The sequence below is a fragment of the Sminthopsis crassicaudata genome, chromosome 3 (genome assembly GCF_048593235.1).
Source record: "Sminthopsis crassicaudata isolate SCR6 chromosome 3, ASM4859323v1, whole genome shotgun sequence".
NCBI classification, from domain to species: Eukaryota; Metazoa; Chordata; class Mammalia; order Dasyuromorphia; family Dasyuridae; genus Sminthopsis; species Sminthopsis crassicaudata.
In genome coordinates this window covers 76,906,294-76,928,050 of record NC_133619.1, presented here as the reverse complement: position 1 = coordinate 76,928,050, position 21,757 = coordinate 76,906,294, and the positions used below count along the sequence as shown (strand labels likewise).

Here is a 21,757-nt window from a genome sequence, read left to right as displayed (position 1 = left end):
TAATGCTTCCTTTAAGCAATTGCTGTAATTCAAAGCCTGAAAGAATATATGGCTAATCTTTTGCAAATGCATTGCATATAGCATTTTTTAGAAAAGACTGTGGTAATACTTTATGTTAGAAGCTTCTGAGTGATTTGTTTTGCATGAATCTTCTTGTACACCTGGGAATTTGTTTCCCCTATGGGAAAATCTCCATAAACACAAGGATGACAGTCATGATAGTTCATTTAGAAATGCTGGTCATTCATAGCAAACACATCCTATATTATTCTTGTATGACACTTTGAGGTTTATAAAACATCCATTTAATTCTCATATGAACCCTGGGAGGTAGGTGGGGCAAACATTTTTATCTGCTCTTTACAGATGAAAGACTAAGGTTCAGAGAGGCAAAGGGACTTTTTTTAGGTTATAAAGCTAGTAATGTGTCAGAGCTGGGACTTCAAGGTCAGTCTTTTTAAATCCAACCCCATGCTTCTGCTACATTTCAGACCATTGAATGGATAGAAAAAAACTTTAAAAGGCCTTCTCATTGTTATTATTATTATACAGTACTGAATTAAAAACATTATAGAAAAAAATTTTCCATTCTCAAAAATCGTTAAAAAGGAAGGTTTCACAGATAAGTAAACTGAGAACCAGAAAGATTAAATTTCTTAATCATGGTTCACACAAATATTTAGTGTCAAATGTAAGATTTAATACAGATGGCAACTTTTGGTTGATTGGGGAAAGGAAAGATAACACAGGGATTTATAATTTTATAGACAGTTTGACTAGATGCATTCTAAGGGTATCTTATCATCTAAACTAGTATTTAGTTTTTAATCTGAGTCTTCTCCCTGTATTTTATGATGAGGATTCAAGATTTCCCACCTTCAAACAATGGATTCAAATTCATTTATCAAGTCTATAGCTTGGTGTAGGGGAAGTGATTATTTCAATATATTCAGAACTAAATGTAAAAAGAGACCCATAATCAATTCTGAAATAGTTCCAAATTCCAAGAAATTCCAAATAAACTGACTGGATATTTACCTCAATCATCTGGTTATTGAGTAGAATATAAATGTCTACCACAAAAAGATTGATGGAATCACTGAGGATGAAGAGAGATTATTATAGGTCTTTTCTTTTGGACAAAGATTGTCACTTAAATTTTTTTGTACGTCTTTGTAATACCACAAATAATTTTTGATAAAAATTGATGTTTTGATCATAGAGATGGCTTAAATAGTCTTGTATCATCAAGGCCCTTACAGGATTAAAAAATTTTTTTTTTTGCTTAGTTTTTATTTATTTGCAAGGCAATTGGGGTTGATGATTTGGCCAGGCTTACCCAGCTACTAAGTGTTAAGTATCTGAGGTCAAATTGAACTCAGGTCCTCATTCTATTTTAGTTCTTCTAACTTAAGAAGCAACCCCTCTATCTGCTACTATTCCATTCTTTATTATCTTGATAACGGTAATATGTGTGTGCGTGTGTGTGCTGGAATTAGAATTGGAATAAAATCCTATTTTGAGACAGTAGTAGTCCAAATATTAAGTGAATATTTAAAAACAAATTTTACAAGCTAATTTTCAAATGTTCCCTTTCTTAATTACTAGGAGATCAACGAAGAATAGATCAATTTTTTTTTAAAGAATGTTAGGTTTTATGGAATTTTATTTTTCCCTATGAACTAGAACCTTGTCATCTTCATGTCACCCTCAGTGTTAAGCCTAAGTAGAAATTGTTATCATAATATAGAATTTATATGCACAAGCTACTGAATTCCAGGACAAAAATCAGTCCTTGTCCATTCTCATTTTGCTCCCTTCTTTTCCTTCCACTGCACTGCCTCTTTTTTTCAAACTTTATTTTATTTTCAACTTGTGAAATAAAAAAAATCTATAATGTAGCATAATAAAAAATGATTGCACATGAAACTTCTATGTATAACTTGATATTCCTTTTAAATATACAATAAAGTTATCATGTAAATTTCTTTTTTTCTTTTTTTCTGCCCTACCCTCTTCCCCCATACCATAGAGATGGCCACCACTAGATATAAATAGGTATATATATATCATATATGTATAATTATTCTATACATACATCTATTTTAATCAGTTATTTCTCTGGATGCAGATATCATTTTTCTTCATATGTCCTTTCTAGTTAATTTGGATATTTACAATAGTCAAAATAATTTATTCACTTGGTTATTTTAAAAATATTGTTGTTGTATACATTGCCCTCTTGGTTCTGCTTGTTTTGCTTCTCATTATTTTGTGCAAGTCTTTCCATGTTTTTTAAAAATCATTGAGATTATGTTTTTTTATAGCACAGTAGTAGTCCATCCCAATCATATATCACAACTTGTTTAGCCATTCCCCAATTGATGGGGATTCCTGCAATTTCCAGTTCTTTGGAGAACTTCTATAAACATTTTAGAACATATAGGTTCTTTTCCTTTTTCACTAATCTTTTTTGGAAATAAATCTAGTAGTGTTATTATTGGATCAAAGGTTAGTTTAATAACTCTTTGGGCATAATTCCAGATTGCTTTCCAAAATGGTCAGAGAAATTAAAAATTCCACAATGAATTAGTGTCCCAGTTTTTCTCCATCCCCTCCAACATTTTTCACTTTCTTCTTCGATAATTTTAGTTAATTTGGTAGGTATAAAATAATATGTTTTAATTTGCCTTTCTCTAATCAAAAATGATATAGAGCATTTTTTTCCTATGACTGTAAATTTTTTTTATTTCTTCATTGGAAAATTTCCTGTTCATATCCTTTGACCATTTATCAATTGGGGAATGACTCATGTTCCTGTAGACTCGACAAAGTTCTTTATACAGTTGCAATATGAGACCTTTATCTGAGAAACTATATATAAAATTTCCCCTCAGTTTTCTTTTTTTCTAATCTTGGCTATATTTGTTTTATTTATACAAACTCTTTAATTTATTGTAATTTTAAATTTAATATGCACTGTCTACTTTTAAAATTATTTTTTAGAAATTATTTCACTTCTCCTTCCAACAAGTAAGAATGGAGAAAGAATAATCAACATTTATGAAGCACTTTTAAAAACAATATATTCATGTTAGTTTAATTATTATTCTATCTGATATGTAACCATGTTATTGAATATTAATTACATATTATAGGGCAGCTAGATGGCTCAATAGGGTACTGGGTCTGGAGTCAGGAAGTTTCATCTTTCTGAGTTCAAATTTGGCTTTAGACACTCAATAGCTATGTGATCCTGGACAAGTCACTTAATCCTGTTTGCCTCAGTTTGTAAAATGAGCTGGAAAAGGAGATGGCAAACTGCTTCAGTATCTGTTAGGAAAACTTCCAGTGGAGTTATGAAGAGTTAGACATGATCCTGGACAAGTCACTTATAAGTAATGAGTTTAAAATGCTGGGATTCAAATTTACCCTATTTACATGTCTAATTTCCTTTCCATTATGCCATTTTTGGGGTAACTTTAATACACTGTTTTGTTGTGCTAACAAAGTTTTGAGCTGCTTACTCTATTGTTTTTGGATTGTTTTGTGAATTTCTTTTGTAGGAATATCTCTGTTCTTATTACTATGTTTAGTGTTAAATTTGATTTTGGAATATCAGGGTTCACTTAATATACTTTAAATGATAAGTAATCTTGAGGAGAACATTTCTAATGAGAAGTATAATAGTATATACATGATATGTTAAGAAAATTCATTTTTTAGAACATTTAATGAAATGATGCCTTCATCTGATTAAAAAAAAAAGTTCAAAGAAGATTAATCTGCTCATTTTGTATGTTTTGAAGAACAGAAATTTCCCCTTGTGGAAAGAGTGTAGAAAAAAGATTTACTATTTCACAAAGGTTTATTTGCATCTTTTTAACTGTCAAAATAATACTCTGTGTGTGTGTTTGTTTGTTTTTTTTTTTTTTTTCAGAAAAGCACAGGTCGACCACATATAATTCAGAGAACACTAGGGGGACATACTTCAAAGCAACTGAAGAATTTGAGTAAGTTCCAATTGAATGATTACTTTTTCAGCAGGATATTGGCCATTGGTCTCTGTCTCCTGTTTCCACAGTGCCCCTAGTTGTCAATAAACTTTCTAATTCACTATATCAGGAGGAAGCATCATTATCCTTTTTATTTCATAGTGCCCTTAACAAACTCTCCCTTTGTTACCCTTTCTCAGATCTTTCCTCCTTTATAGTTCTTTTTACTTCAGCATTTTCTTGGAAACATGATCTCATCAGTGTGGGTAGTCCTTCCATCATTCTATCTCATAACTCCTTCATGACCTCTTAATCTGAACAGATCTTTTCTTTGTGCTTTCAGAAATCCCCTATAAAAGGGTCTATTCAATTAGCTCTTATTAAATTTTTGGATACCAAGTCAATGATCTCTTTTCTATATATCATCTCATCATTTTTCCTCATTCTCTCTTATAAGTATTCATTGTTGATAGGTTACAGTGTACATCTACTATATCAATCAATCAATACACCTAAATCAATCAATAAACACACATTTATTAAATGCATCCAATGTGCCAGACCACAGAACAGAGCAAGCTCCATCATCAAAAAGTTTACATTTTTTTTTTTTGAGGCAATTAGGATTAAGTGACTTGCAGGATCACAAAGCTAGTAAGTGTCTGAAGTCCCCTGACTCCAGCACTGGTGCTTTATCCACTGCATCACCCAGCTGCCCCAGTATATTCTGTATATGGTATTATTTTGTACCTTATAAATGTTAGCCATTATTATGATGGTGGTTATATTTCACAGTTACTGGAAGATATTTGTGCTTTTGTACCAATGAGTAGCCTGGCGTAATTGAAAGTATTTACTTCTCCACTTTCAATTCAGCTCTGCTTGCTTAACTTCCCAATAGACTCTGGGTCTACTTATTTTTCCTCTGTACTGTCTATTTGTGATAAATATGGAGGTGGACTCATTCAGCTGGTCTAACTGAATGCTATTATTTGGGTTATAGGAATTCTACATTCACTTTTTTTTCTATGTCGATTTTTAGGGAGGGGTATGTATATATGTATGTATGTATGTATGTATGTATAGTCAAAGGATCTTACTGTGATTTCTGCATAGTATTCTAGGGATTAATGAAATTAATTCATTGTTAAATAGATGCAACAGTTCATTCTACAGAGAATATTTATCCATCTGAACTGTGTAGGATATATATGGCAGTGGCAAAAAACACTGACAATCATTTGTGTTGATATTTTATGTGTTGTTTGATAACGAGAGGGTCACTAAACAAAATTATCTCTGTGCCTTGTGTGATTTTCATGTGCATAAGAGATACCTGAATGAACAGGAGCTTTTAAGGGAGAATTTTGCTCTGCTAAATATAGTGCCAATAACCATTATGCAATTTTGTTTTGTATTCTATATTTTGCACAGTATCTGCTACTGGGAAAATTTAGGCTGCTGTTAAGAAAATCAAAGGCAAAAACTATTTGTTCTCTTATTTTCATTGAGGATACCTTAGGTACATACACAGGTCATTTTCCCATAAAAAATAAAGCTAGCAATTGTTAATAATTTCTTGGTAACCTTTTTATTTTATTTTTTGGAAAAAAGTTTCACCTATGACTGTGTTAGCTATTTTGGAATCTTTATGTTTTGAAGATATTCTGAAAACTGATCTCTGTGTGCCTTCCAACATAGATATGTGTGTATACAATTTGATGTTCTCAGATCAGCCATTTTTTCTCACTTCATCTTTTTAAATATCACTGATAATTTTGCATCCGATCCTGAGATTTAAAAAATTCAAATACGGTGGTTCATTTTTCAACAATGATAATAGATTGATGTAGAGAAATTCTGGCATGTCTGTTCAGTTATCCATCTATTTGCTGTGCTAATTTCAACTATAATTGGTTTTGAAATGATATAGCTTCAATAAAATTTATTTTTTATTTTTTTATTCAGCAATATTTTATTCTTAAAATTACATATAAAGTTTGCTTTCAACCTTCATTTAGGTTAGACTTTCAATGAATTTTATGCCAGACTTTCTGTAATCCTTAGCTGTATCTCAAGCTGGAAAGAAGATGAAGTATTTATAGTTTGAAGCAATTTCAAGGGTCCTTGGGGATCTTTGTTGTGATTACTATTTTCTGTAAGTTGTTGTCTAAGAAATGGTAGTAAGAAGTAAATATTTTTACTTTAGCCATTTCCCATTTTTCAGAATTAACAACTTTTCATTGAATTGGAACTGTTGTAAATTCATACATTAATTTGCCATCTTTCTCTTTTTAAATTTGGAGTTGATTTTCATCTTTATTTTAACCAGTAAGTGATCTGACAACAAGACTGTCACTGAAACAACTCAAATGTGACTCTCCATGACCCCATTTGGGACTTTTTTGGGCAAAGATAATGAAGTGGTTAGGCTTTTTAGAAACTTCTTGAAAAAGCTTTTTATATATTTGGTGATTCCACTTTTTGTCTTCTAAACCTCTGTTAATTAACTTCTGACCTCATAATTCAACTGAAATTGTGCTCTCCAAAGTTATCAGTGACCTTTTAATCTTTGCTAAACCCAGTGGCTTTTTCTTAAGTCTTTGTCCTTATTTACTTCTCTGAACCAGCTGATACTAATGGAATGTCTCCTCACTACCTTCTAGTTTTTTCAATTTTTCATGACCCTGCTTCTCTTACTTCCTATTTGACCCTTTCTCCAACAATTTTGGTGATGCCAAACGGATTTTCCTAGAATGTGTATTTGACTATTTGATTGTCCTGCTCAATAAACACCGAGTTCCTATTGCTTCTAAGATTAAATATAAAGACCTTTTGGGCATATTTAAGTTTCTCAACAATCTGGTTCCTTTATTTTTATTAAGATACTATACTGTCCTCCACACATGTTATCTCCTCCATCTCTATTTGTCTACAATAATAAGCTCTTCACACATGACACTCCGTATTTCTTCTCCATGCCTTAATAGTGGCCATCTCTAACAACTGAAATGTTCTTCCACCTCAACTTTAATTCCTAGCTTCTGTGGTTTCTTTTAACCCTCAGCTCAAATTCTTACTTCTCCAGGAGGTCTTTCCTTGGGCCCTCAGCTGCTAAAACTTTTAAGGTTGTATTTTATTTATTTTGTATGTATCTTTTATATGTGTGTATGTATATACACTCCTACCCACACCCATACCCATACACACACACACACACACACACACACACACACACACACACACACACACGAGAAATTCCCTGCACTCATAAAATTACAGGTCTCAACTGTATTTTTGCATCCCACCCTCTACCATATAAATTTAAATTATTCTTTATTTTGTTTAAAAGGGCATGTAGTTTTTCCTTTCACATTGTGACTTACCTTGTCATGTTTCCATATATCATCAGTTGACATAAGAAATTATTGGGAATTTTTGGGCGTTTTGTGGTAGCCACAGATGACATACAGTGGCTAGCAGATGATCCAAAACATGTTTAGAAACTCAGAAATGCATAAAATATGTAGTATTGTATAATAATCAACTCAAATTTTATAATAAGGTATCATAAACACTCCATAAAAGAAAAATAAAAACAATCAGTCTTCTTCTCTGTTAGGGAGAGCCAGAAATTTTTATGCAGATTTTCCAGATTATTGGGGTGTTACACCTCTAACCCCTGGGATGTGGAAGTATAGCTAAATTGCATTTTATCAACCCATTGAAACTTATATTTTGGCATTTATTTTTATTTTTCTACAGGCATGGAAGAGCATGACCAGTGGCCCTTCCTGTCTGAATTACAGTGGCTAAAGAAAAGGCGACGAAGGAGGAGAGCTGTGGGTATTTGAGTTAAAGCTTGACTATTTCATTCTGGCATTTTAATGTTGTAGTTATTATGAGGCAGAGTTCCTTTGTGCATGGATACTATAAATTTGTGGATTTTCTGCACTACCATAATAACCTCATTTTTCAAATATATTAGATAACATTGATTTTGAGCTGTATTACATAGAGATTTTAGCATTTTTTCTCTGCTCCTTTGATAATTCATGTTGATTAGTGTTGACAGAATCTTATATAAAACCTAGCTGTTCTATAAAAATGGTAACTGTATTTTGCATTTGCAAAAAAGTTTTCCTATAAAAGTATAAATATTTTTCCTTGAAAAATAGAGCAGAAATAAATACCCACATATATGTGTGTATACATATTTTCCATGTAATTTGAACATTTTAAGTATTCATATAAGAAATAATGATATTTGAAGATATTGGTAAATTGGGCTAATTATGATTTTGCCCTTTCTAAAAACCCCCCACCATACTGAGCTCTGAATGTTTAATCATATTTTTTCCAAATTTAACAATATAGTAGTAGTAAATTGAAATTTACATAAATAATCAATACACATTCCAGATGCATATTATATGCTGCTAATATACTCAAACTACACTGGAAAGTCCTTTTCTACCATCTTATTAATATATTTGAATTTGCTCTCCAAAACCCAACTTAGCTAAGAACAAAAATGTGCCTTATCAGTTGGTTGGCCACTAGTTGATGAATCCTTTGGTCACAGCATTTTATGACACAAAGGAAAAATTAAAGTAGAAATGCTCCTTAGTTCACTGGAATTTCCCTTTACTTCCATAGTTACTTTGGCTGAGTGATGCACAGGAGACAAAGATGCTAAAATCTCATTGTTTTATGTTATTTATGGATGTTAACTATAAGTTTTTTAAAATTATAGCTTTTTATTTACAAGATATATGGATGGGTAATTTTTCAGCATTGACAATTGCAAAACCTTTTGTTCCAACTTAACCTCTCCTTCTCCCCCACCCCTTCCCCCAGATGGCAGGTTGACCAATACATGTTAAATATGTTAAAGTTTAAGTTAAATACAATATATGTATACATGGCCAAACAGTTATTTTGCTGTACAAAAAGAATTGGACTTTGAAACAGTGTATAATTATACTGTGAAGGAAATCAAAAATGCATGTGGACAAAAATAGAGGGATTGGGAATTCTATATAGTGGTTCATAGTCATCTTCCAAAGTTCTTCCGCTGGGTGTAGCTGGTTCAGTTCATTACTGCTCTATTGGTATTGATTTGGTTCATCTCACTGTTGAAGATGGCCATGTCCATCAGAATTGATCATCATATTAACTATAAATTTTAAACAAGAAAACTTTTCAGTGATTAAAAAAATTATCCTACTATTGGAAGACTAGAGCTATAAACAATAGTGAGCTGCAGAAAATGGAGATATGGAGAAATTCTAGAAAGTTCTTGAGAAGATTTTCTAAATCAAATCAATATATTCAATATAAAACTGGGCAAATGGGAGGATGGAAAAATATGAATGAAAGAGGTCAAAGTCTTATACATTTTTCAGGAAACTTATGTCCCTATAAAATTTACACTTTCTTTCAAGAAAAGAGTTGGAAGCTGTTATGAACAGTATCATGAAAAATGAAGTTAACTTTGCAGATAGAAAACAAGTGGTTTCTGATGTAAGAATTATATTGAAATCAATTAACTGTGCACTGATTAATTAGAGCAAAGGCCAAAACATCAAAATAAAAGGACGTTTATAGATGAGAAACAGATACTATCATCAATATCAAAAGCTTAGAACTGTTCTATTCAAATAAGCATTTTATGCAAAAAAATCATAAAACAGAAAAAGGCAAAGATATTAACCATATTATTGCTATTTAATTTAATCAAACAAAAATTTAAATTATTTAAAGTCACCATAACAAAGAGACCAGACAAGCCAAGAAACTGACTTAGCAAACACTTGCAGAAGGAGATGGCAGCAAATGCATATCCAATTTAGGATACAAGTCCATGTATAAAAACACTACCAAGGAAGTTATTAGAAGCTTATGGACAGTATCATCTTTTAAAATTATGTGAGGGGAAATGATTCTACAAATAATTTGTCATCGGTATCAAATGAGACACTTCGTCCTTAAAGCATTCATGAATGGCAGTAGGACAATGAATAGAAAGCAAATGGAACGCTTTGTCCACACCACAACGATCTGGTATCACAATTGTAACTGAAACACCACCAAGTTTGGATACTTACAGCTCAGTCTCTAAAGAGCTGTATACATACCTGGACATAGTATATGGGAAGAAGTTGGAATGAATGATATGACCAGACAAAGTTCAGAGTACAGCATTCAGTGTTGTAGTTGGCATAGTTTTGAAAGCTTTGAAGAAGTGGTGAAATCCTGAAACATGAATTTGACCAAACTACTCTCCTGATAAAAATGCTAGAGTACCTTCTTATTTTTTCTAGGATAAAAAACTGTGGAACAGTGGAGCCCTTTGTAAATTAATTCTAGCCTACCTTTCAGGCTTAAGTTAGCATTGCTTTCTTTCAGGTACTCTATATTCCAGTCAAATGCTGTTTTTCTATAAGACATATTGCTTGTCTCAAATACTTTCTTTGCACAAACAACTGTATAAATTTATTCCTGGAAAGAATTCTCTCCTCCTCTCCACCTCTGAGAATCCCCCAAATTTTATCTCAAGTGCCCTTTTCTACAGGTGAACTTTCTTAATGCCCCTAGGTCCTAATGTCCATGCTAGATTTATTTTCTATTATCTTTGTATATATTTTGTGTATATATATATATATATATATATTTTGTGTATATATATATATGTATATATATATATATATATGTAGACACACACACATACACACATACATACATATATTCTCCTTTCTCTTTCCCCAGTAGAATAGAAGCTCATTTAGGACAAGAAGCTGATTCATTTTTATTTTTATAACCCTAGCACCAAGAACAGTTCCTGACACATAAATGTTTACTTGCTTGGTTGAACATTTTATATGAGATCTCTGGGAGAAAAGACATCAAAACAATGGGCAGAAACATGGATTATATTTATATCCAGAAAAGTCTTGCCAATAGAACATTAATAATTACTGCTGCCTGTTTTCTTCACTGATGTACTACTACTGATTTTCTTATGTTTATATAATCTTTGAGAGTAACTTACATATGTATTGAGAATATCCTCAATAATATGGAAACAGACAGGCAGTCACAGTGATTCTGTAAAACAGACTAAATCTTTATAGTCTAAAGAATTCAGATTGCAGGTGACTCCAAAGGGAATGGAAAGATTATAGGGTGGGCCCAAGAAGGATTCAGTGTATTTTCAGTGACAATCTTTGTACAAAAAGTGGTATAAAGTAGGGGGTAGAGAATAATAGAAAGGAAGGTCAAGAATTCCATTAGTCCCCATATACTATAAAAAGACCTAGAGAAAGGCTTTTAATGTGCATGGGGATGGACCCCATGGAGCTATATGGAAGAATATGAACAGGAAGAATATGATGGTAGCACTAGTAATAGGAGTAATAATAGTGCTAGTAGAAGGAGGAAGAGAAGGAAAAAGAGGAAGAGGAGGAATGAAGGAGAATGGCAGCAGCAACTGCTAATAACTTTACAGCAGAAGAGATGAGGTAACTTTTCCACAGACAGTGTCTGAGACAGGATTCACATTCAGGTGTTCCTAAGACCCATACTTTATGCATTGTTTGCATGTCTGGGTTGCACTCTGCACGGATGGAGGAAGGGATAGGTGCACACATAAATGAGATCACAGAACTGGTGAATTATTGACGTAATTGAAACTTACTTCTAGTAATCCTGTAACCCAAAACTATAATTAGGAGACTATTTAGTAAATTATACAGTGAATACTGTGTTGCCAAGAACTAATTCCCCATCTTATAGATTACATGGTAATTTACTAGATAACTTATCAAGTAATTACAGTGAAAGTTGCCAATTTTAGATACTGTTTAACTGAATTTATTTACTTTAGTTACCAGTGTTGGAAATTTAATTCAACCTCAACCCCAATTTTCTTGTGTGATATGGGGATAATATTTCTCATACATATCTCTTAAGAGTTATTATTAGAATCAAATCACACCACAAAATGTTAGATTTAGAGATAATGTATTCCCACTTCCCCTTTATTTTATAGATCAAGAAAGTGAATTGTAAAAGCCCTTTATAAACTATAGAATCCTATTGAGGAGGAAGATAGTAGGGTCATTAATGGTGAAACAAAATAATTAGCTTTGTTTTGTTGTTTGACTTGCTAATAGCATTTAATCAAGAGAACAAAATGCAACCTTCAAGCCTCACACATCTATATTAAAATGACATAAGGTCCTTGGATGGATGAGACCAGACATAAAGCTTTGTGCAGCCGTCTTCTGAGGAGCAATATCAAATGATGCATTATACAAGGAGCTTGTTGCTCAGTTAGGTGTCCATCATTGCAATGAGAGGTAGTTGTATGCAAAATTCAAACAGAAAAGGAATTCTCTTTTAGTGATCAGATTCTCCAAATGTTCCTTTAATCACATAATTTTTAGTGATACTTGGGAAAAGAAGAAGATCAGAGAAGTTTTGGACCATAGCTTGGAGTACAGTGGGCGTTGATAATTGACAACAGATTAAAAATAGAAAATATTAGTTATTATTCCACTTCTCTTTTCTTTTTCAAGGAGAATGATCTTTGGACAGAACAAAAATGACTAATAAAGAGTTGATACTCAATATAAGTAGCAACAGAGTACCTAGCTGGCTTATTTCATGGACTATACAGTCTCTTTATTTCCTTTTGGTTTTCTTGTAGTTTGGATTTTTTAGATTCTTAACATGTCTGCTTTACAGAAGTATTTGTGAAAATTTACTATTTGTTGTCTGGCCCTGATGAAATAAATCCTAGAAGACTTAAAAACCTGGCAGGTTTGATTGGGAAGGCACTTTCAACAGTTTTTGAAAGATTTGAAAGACATACCACAGGAGTGGAGAAGTCAATGAGCATTTAATAAGCACTGTGTACCAGTTTCTGTGCTAAGGACTGGGGATACAAATGCAAGCAAATAGTCCCCGCCTTCAAGGAGCTTATGTTTTAATAAGAGAAAACAACACATAAAAGAAAAAGAGATAGGGGAGTCAGACAAAGGTATCTGGCATGAGGTTACAATAGAGAAAGTTCAGAATGCAGCCTAGAGAGGATTGAGACATGGTTGGCCTTTCATTCAGTAGGGGTTCTGGAAGGAGTCATCCAATCACATAGGAATGGAGAGTATTTCCACTGGAGTGGGTTTAATGAAAGAAAACTTTTAAAGAATGAGAGCTATCTTAGAATAGAATGGATTCCTTGGGGAGCAGTGAGTTCCCTTTCATGAATGGACTAGCCTATGGATGCAAGTGCCTCTAAGAAGGATTTATGGAAAGGGAAAGATATAGGATAAAAAAGCATAGAGAAATTCTGTTCTATACCAGTAGAGACATGAGTATACTGTGATATGATTCAGGTCCATTGATTCATTGCTACATACATCCATCTGGCTTAAGTCATACTAACTCCTAATCATTCTTCTGAGCCTACCCTAAAGTTTTGATAGTATGATTATTCCATTATGTCACTATACATTATGTGCTCCAAAAGTCAGTATTTATGAAAATTCATTTCACATAGGCTACTGATCTTTCATGCCTGTCCATCCCTATCAATCATTTTGCAATTGATTATTAAATATCTAGAAGCCCTAAAACCATTATTATTGATTCCTTGCCATCTTATAGCGAAATAAAAGTATAAATTATGGCTAAAAAAGCTTAGTTGTACATATTTTTCACTGATCAAAGTGAAAAAGTAATCCTGATATTATTTATTGCTCAGAAATTACACAGAGGCAGTACTCCAGGGTCATGGAGTAGAAAGAGAAAACTTTCCATCATTATTTGATTCTTAAAGGAAAAGCTTTCACAAGAATTCAAAAGAATTATTTCTTTTTTCAAGGAACAAGCATTTTTTTTCTCTGCCTCCCGCCCCTGTACCAAATATGCAGAGTCAAAAGCTTTCGCAAAGAATTTCATAAGAACTCACAGCATTATAGCTGATGTCACTGTCATTAAATGGAATTTATTTAGATTGTATTTAAGAATTTTATGATCTCCACAGATTGTTGATTGAATTTAATAAGACCTAAGACAATTCAACTCAATGAAGGTAACTTTTATTAAGTATCTACAATTTTCAGGCAACTATGATGGCTAAAGGGGATGCAAAGACAAAACCTAAACAGTCTTTGTTCTCAAGGTACTTAAATTTTACTGGGAAGAATATAACAAGCACAAACAAGTATGTACAAAATAATTCCTAACTTTATTGCCCCCCAGTTGTACATAAAGACAATTTTCAACATTTATTGATTTTTTAAAAAAGTTTTAAATTCCAAATTCTTTCCCTCCTTACCTCTCTTCTTCTCTCAATGGTAAGAAATCTCATATAGGTTACACATGTGCAATGATGTAAAACATTTTCATATTATTCATTTCATGGAAGAAAGCTTAAGCAAAGCAAAAAAAGAAAGAAACAAACAAAAAATAGGGAAAGGAAAGAAGGAAGAAGAAACTTGATATTCTTTGGTCTATATTTAGATGACATCAATTCTTTCTCCAGAGGTAGATAATATTTTGCATTATGAGTCCTTGGGGATTGTCTTGGATCATTGTATTACTGAGAATAACTAAGTCATTCACAATTGTTCATCATGCAATATTGTTGTTACTGTGTATAATGTCCCCCTGGTTCTGTTCATTTCACTCTGTATCAGTTCATATAAGTCTTTTCCGGTTTTTCTTAAAGCACCTTGCTAATCATTTCTTAATAATATTCTATAACAATCATATACCACAACATGTTCAGTCATATAATTTCAGGAAGGAGGAAGCATTTGACTTCGGTAGGAGTGGAGAGAAATCAGCAAAGGCTTTATAGAAGAAGTGGGACCTGAGTTAACCTTTTAAAGAATATGGGGGCTTTTGAAAGGTGGAAAATTGCGATGGTCTGGTCTAGCTCCTCTGAAGGGCTCAGAATAAGTCCTTGTCAGGATAAGGAAAAGTCCTTGCCCCACGTTGGGCGCCAATATGTAACGTGCTGTTGTCTCCAGAAGCTGCTGATCGCTTTCTGGGAGGAGAACTGCTGTGTTAACTCAAAACTCTCGGACAGATTCTTCTTTCTGTAGAGAACCGTTGTCTCCAGACAGTTGTCGTTAACTCTCGTCCAGAGAAGTGACTTCCCTTCATGCAGAGAGCCGCATCAAGCCTGGTCTAGAGCAGAGACTAACTATCTCTGGAGTGCTGCCCTCTTTATCCTCTCAGAGAATGGGTGTAGGATAATGCAAGGGCTTCTGGGAAGAATTACTTCAACCAATGAGCTTGCTCCTCCTAAGCATGCAAGCTCTTCCCCAGGAAAGGCCAGAACTAGAGAATTGTCAAGTACCGACTTAGCACTTAGTAAAAACCTAATATCTCATTATCTCATTAGCACTTAGTAAGAACCTAACAGGAAGTGAGGATGGAATACATTTTATAGATGTTTGCCGAGTCATAACTACATCAGGTGACTGGAGGCTCTGTTGCATAACATTGACATCTGGAGGGGGAAGTGCTTCCTCCTCACAGAAGCCCTATCTTCCTCATACTTAGTGGTTCTCCATTAGCATTCCCTTACCCAGACTGGCTACAATCCCCAAGGTCCCACCACTGTGATGTCTGTATACTATGACCATTTTCCCTCCTCACATCCCCCCAGGTCATATAATATTAAATATTGTCAAATGTGTCACAGGGCTACAGACAGGAGTATCTGAAAGACAGACCATTATCTTTCCTGGCTGTACCTAGGGACAACTGTACTTACTTAACTTTGCCCCTCTCCACTCTTACCCCAGACCAAATTTACTGGAGGCATAAGAATCATGAGCTTTTGCTCTGCATTGAAGACAACTTATAGAACAAAAGAGATGATGTTAGAATAATGAATAACTAACTTTCTTCAAAGCCAAGAAGACCTGGATTCAAGCCTTGTGTGTGATGCATACTGACTGTGTGATTCTGGTGTACTACTCAATCTCTGTGTCCTAAGCAACTCTTTCAAAATAGAAGTTGCAGACAAGGTACCTGTACTGGTAGATGACATTTCCTCAATTCCAAAGAATTCCTCATTCCAATGAAATCACAGTTTCTCTCCTTATCATCTCGTAGGTTAATTTAATATATATATATATATATATATATATACATATATATACATTTCTGCTAATGAAATATTCATTTTGAAAAATATCAAATTTTAGTAGAGGAAATATCTATCATATCAATCTTATTTTCTTCTAAGTTCAGTTTATTTCTTTTTTCAAGGAACAAGCATTTTTTCTCTGCCTCCCACCCCTGTAACAAATATGCAAAGTCAAACACAATATATTCCCATATTGCTGAGGTCCAAAAATATGTATCTCATTCTGCATTTAGTTCATCACCTCTCTCAAGAAAGATATAATCAGATGAAGAATACAATCCACTTTTTGTTTTGTCTACATTAGCTTCATAATATTATATGCTATATTGTGACTTTTAGTGTCTTCTTTTAACAAAATTACATGGGGCACTCTGCTTCTTGACCGCTTTTCCTTTTGCCACATGCAGGTTCTTGATGGATTATATAAACAAAGAATCTAAAATTCAGAGCTGTTCCTTAATCTGCCAAGGCTGGAAGAGTTTTGTCTCAATTTTTCTAATCCACTTATCTTTCTGATTACATTTTTATTCTTAACAGGCACCTCGTGGAGTGTTTGAAGAAATGAAATACTTGGAGCTTATGATTGTCAATGATCATAAAATGGTAAGCAGGGGCAAGATGTCACGCTTTGCGGCTAATTTAGCAAAAATAATTTTTTTGACTTTTCAGCCAACTTGTTCTGTGTTGCTTGTTGAAAAGAAAGACTCTCTTAAATCTTTTATTCCTTTTTTAAAGAAAGAACTTCAAAAGCCATTTAATCACTTTTATTATATCTTCTGGTATTTGGAAATGGGGTTTTTATAATACCTATCCAATTTCACATTTTGCTGCATATTACCATCATGATCAAGAATGAGTTTTATTCTTAATGAGCAATATTTCATTGTTCTTCAGTTTCACTCAGTGAAATCTTTTGATACTCATTAATTTATTTTAAATGATTGTCTTTTATTTTTGTTTTTATTTCTTGCTTTTATTCAAATCTTGGTTTGATATACCTCTCTACCTTCCATTCCTACCCTGTAGAACAGAGGTTCTGAATCCCTAGAGTCTGTAAACTTAGCTTTAAAAAACACAAATTTTGATAATTATATTTCAATATAATTTATTTCTTTTGTAATCCTATTTATTTTATATATCTAAATATTATCTTGAGAAGAGGTACACAGGCATCTTTAGACTGCCATAGTAGGGTCCCATGATAAAAATAAACTTGAGAACTGTGGCCCTAGAAATTATTATAGATTGTTGGAGATAATTTTGGCAGATAGTTGGCCATTTCATGATAATTTCTTATTTTTTAGCCATGGCAACTTATGAAACCATCAGCAATGCTATGGAGAGGTTGAGATCTGTATCAATGAAGGCATTAACCATACAGGTGAATTCAAGGATCTTCTGAAATTTTGAAGTACATATGATTTCATCTGAGACACATGTATGTCTCATATGTGCTGTCCTAATCATTTTTAAAGATTGCGAGTAAAAATTGAGAGTTCAATGGTATTCACATCTCTGGTGGTGTATAAATATGTGTTATATTTAAGTTAAATAACATCCCAAGGAAGATGATCAAGCTATTTGGGGTTTAAGAACATACTATCTAAAGATCCATTGAAGGAACTGGTGATGTTTAGTTTGGAAAGAAAGATAATGTAGGAAATGTAAAGAAGAACATATTTACTTTTGAGTATTTGAGAGGATTTAATACAGCAGAGCGATTGATTTCAAAGTGCAGTATTAGGAGAATGGGTGGAAGTTGCACAGCCAAATTTAGGTAAGGAAAAGATAAAAGTTAGATTAGATGAAATTCCTTTCTGTGAAGTAACTTTCTGTTCTGAGATTTTTGTGATTTTGAGCTGATTTGCATCTCTGAATTTGAATCTAAATCAGCCTACTAGTGGAATTATTCTTTCACTAATCTCACAGAGGTGTAAAAACTGAGCTAACGTTTTTTTGAAGATGCAAATTTCATGATATCTTTCTTAGATTCTTTTTCTGTTCTAAAAGATTATTATAATTACTTTGGGTAGTGGAGCATTTTTCTAGTTTTAAATGGCATTCCTTCCAAAATGTAGGTTTCAAAGAAAAGAAGGTATAATTTAGAATAGATTGAGAAAAGTTGGCTATTTTCAAAGTAACTGTCATTTTGGATGAGGGAAGGAAAAAGTCCATTTTTAAAGGCAAATCCTTTTACCTAAAGACGAAATGATCTTTTAAACATGAATTATCAGTATTGGCCCATATATCCTAGACACAGGACAATATATTAAAAATAACTGTAGACATTTTCTCCTCTACTGCACAAATGTGACTCTGCTGAAATCATTTTAACTATTTCTTTAGTATTTCAAAAAATATGTAATATCACTGGTCCTATTAACTCCCAAAACTTAGAACATGGTTCCATAAGTTGTTGAATACACAGTTTCATTGACTCAAATTTTTCTTGACTCCCCAAATTTAGAACCACTATTGTTATTTCTTGCTTTTAAATCAGGAAAAATAATGATGAAAGCTTGTGCCTCTGGAGTAACTATTAGTGGGGGAATGAAGAAGGGGCAGCATGCCCCTTGATATAGCACCCACTTTATCCCAGTCACTGCATCAGGCGTTTCATATTTATACCATAAATATGTATTCATATTTATATCAGGTGTCTCATTTTATCTTAGTAACTATGATAATACAAAAATAAAAGTTTAAAATAACTTTTCAATATTTTTGTGGAGATAAGAATTTAATAATTTTTCTCCGATGAATGATTTAAATATAGCATTCCCCCCTTTAAAAGATCTTTTATATACTATAGTTTTCTGGAAGTTATTCTGGATGCTTATGTAAAGAATTATTTTAGTCTCTCAAAATCTGGAAGTCCTATATCATTAAATCTTTGTGAGACATTTTAATTATTTGCAGATCTATTGATTAAGTCTAATATCTACTAGCCATCTTTTGAAAGTGATGGTGTAAAACTAATATCTTTTGCTGATTTAAATGTCTTGTTTTTGTTTTGGGAGAGAGAGAGAGAGAGAGAGAGAGAGAGAGAGAGAGAGAGAGAGAGAGAGAGAGAGAGAGAGAGAGAGAGAGAGTAATGTAAAACTGTGACAGAAAATAAATTTTGGCAGTGTTCCTGTTTCTCTTTAAATAATAAAGACTTAAAACAGAAAAAGAAAGGTCTAAGTAGATTGCTGTAATTCAGTAAGCAACTGCAATTTTTAATAGGTCATTAGATCTAAAATTATAATCTCTGTTCTAAAATGGGCTAGCTTCTAGATGTTAGAGGGGCAAAATTGACTGTTCGTTCAGTATGAATATTTTCTATATTCAATTTGAACATTTTCTTTAAAGACATAGAAAATACACAAACATTTAGCATGTGTATTTACTGTACATATGACATATTCAGATATCCCTGAGGTTGCATCTTCAACTCAGAAACTCATACCTTTATACTAGAAGGGACATCAGAGACTATCTAGTATAACTTTCATTTTATAGATGAAGTTAATAATACTCTACAGAAGTTAAGGGTCTTGTCCAAGGTCACATAGAAAGTAAGCATCAGATGTGGGATGGAACCAAGTCTTCTGACTTCACAATTAAGTTTTGTCTATGATTCCATGAAGATATGGGTAGACATGAGTAGGCCTGAAGTTTAAACATTAGGGAGCAAAGCTTGTGGGGTAATTAATTCTTGGCTTCATAGAACCTGATAATTTGTCGGATCTTTAATATTTGCATCAATCTTTATTCATTGAATCATAGAATGTTAGTAGAGATTGACATTCTCTTAAATAGCTCCCAAAATAGCTGAGAGCATCTTTCATTGATGTATCACTAGTTGAAGCCAAATAGTAGTTTACTTTTTTCAAAAGACATTTCTAAAGAATAGTGTTTCAGTCGAGAATAAAGACCAAAGGCAAATATGCTGTTTTAAATGCAAATTATATTTAAGTAATCAGAGGCTATGAAAGAAAACTTTCCCCCCCTTAAGTTAGAAATGACCATTTTGCTCATATACATAATTTAGACCTCCTACACACTAGAAAGGGAACTGGATTTTCTATATTTGCATTTAAACTTGCTTTTTTATGCAGAGTAATCTAATACTGATTTTCTCACAATTGTAGATATTTTGCCTTCATGAATATTAGAGTTGCCTGTTGTGTTTCAATTAAGGAAGAAAAATTGCCCAATTTTGAAGAAAGCTTCTTAGTACCTGGCCAACAGAAACTAATTCTAAACCTATTTGGGCTTTGAAAGTAGTTCACCAGAGTTTTAATGTAACATTTTAGCTAAAAATAAATACCCAGAATCCCTAGTCTAAGAGGAAATTGGTTGAAACATTCTAAAGTGAATAAAAGGCCTAAAGTTATACCTGCAGTCTACTTAATTATAGACAGTAAAGGTAAATTTGTGATAGAAATTCCAAGAGGATTAAATTTAAATTTGCTTTCATTTTTTTTTATTCTTAAAAAAATTATACCTTTCAGAATTTTTAACAATGCTCAAAACAAGTTTGTTACTTTTTTGTGTGCCATGAATCCATTTGTCAGTCTGGTGAAACCTACAGACCTCTTGTTTTTAAATGCATAAAACAAAATACACAAGATTATAAAGGAATCCAAATGTAATGAGACACATCTCACTGTCTGTCTCTGTCTTTGTCTCTGACCAAGTTCACACAGCTCAGCTTAAGAACTCCTCCTAACAGATTCTTCAAGAAACATTTTTGCTGAGGAATCTCTATGGACAACTTGGAAAGTCTGTGGACTTAATAAGCGTTTACTTCCATTTGCAGAAAGTGTCTTATTTGTAGCTTGACAAACAAGATTTGCTCAACTTCAAATAAAATCTTTATTCAAAGACTCAAAAATAATTTAGCGAATGAAAATATGAGTAATAAAATCCTCCTTCAATGAGTTTTAAAAAGAGTAAGCTTATTTCATTATACATGCTTTTTCAGAGTCATTTGATATCAATAGAATAAGAGATTGATTATAAATGTTAAAGAGGATGAAAAAGACAAATAGATGGTAATTTTTTAGAGAAGGCATTATGTTCATAGTAGCACCATGCTAAGTATTGGGAATACAATGAAAGGGGAAAATATCATTTCCTTCAAGGAATCATCATAGGACTATATATTCAGAAATGGAAGGGATCTTAAAAACCTTAATTTTGATCTTAATTAGCCTCTCATGATGAAGAAATTGAATTCCTTACACTTCAATCATAAAATAGCACCAGAGATGGAATATGAAGTTGGGTCTTTGTGGCCTCCTATAAAATAGATTTGGGAACATTTTACTATTCATAATCAATTCTGTCTTAATGGAAATGTAGCACTGTTATATCAGCAGAGGTACTTAATATTTTTCCTTTATGTTTTTTTTTTAAAACTCAAATTTTAGGAATATACTCAAAATTAAAAGCAAGTTCTGGTGGTTTCTCAGAATTTCATCCATGCACAGAATTTGGGAGATAGATATTAGCAGGAATTTTATATAAAGAATTTTGCTAGGCAATCTAAAATGCCCAGATATCTCAAGTAATGAGTGCTCAACTAAATATAAACTGACTAAAT

The 21,757-nt window shown here is 32.8% G+C and overlaps 1 protein-coding gene across 4 annotated transcripts in view; it reads left to right on the top strand.

Moving 5' to 3' along the window:
* The window catches only part of ADAM23 (ADAM metallopeptidase domain 23), a 210,971-nt gene that overhangs the window by 112,630 nt on the left and 76,584 nt on the right, over nt 1-21,757 (top strand). For all 4 annotated transcript variants that reach the window (XM_074298919.1, XM_074298918.1, XM_074298917.1 and 1 more), the window contains exons 7-9: nt 3,941-4,013; nt 7,761-7,837; nt 16,705-16,770. In XM_074298919.1, coding sequence (XP_074155020.1) covers nt 3,941-4,013; nt 7,761-7,837; nt 16,705-16,770 — 216 coding nt within the window. The remainder of the gene's footprint in view (nt 1-3,940; nt 4,014-7,760; nt 7,838-16,704; nt 16,771-21,757) is intronic.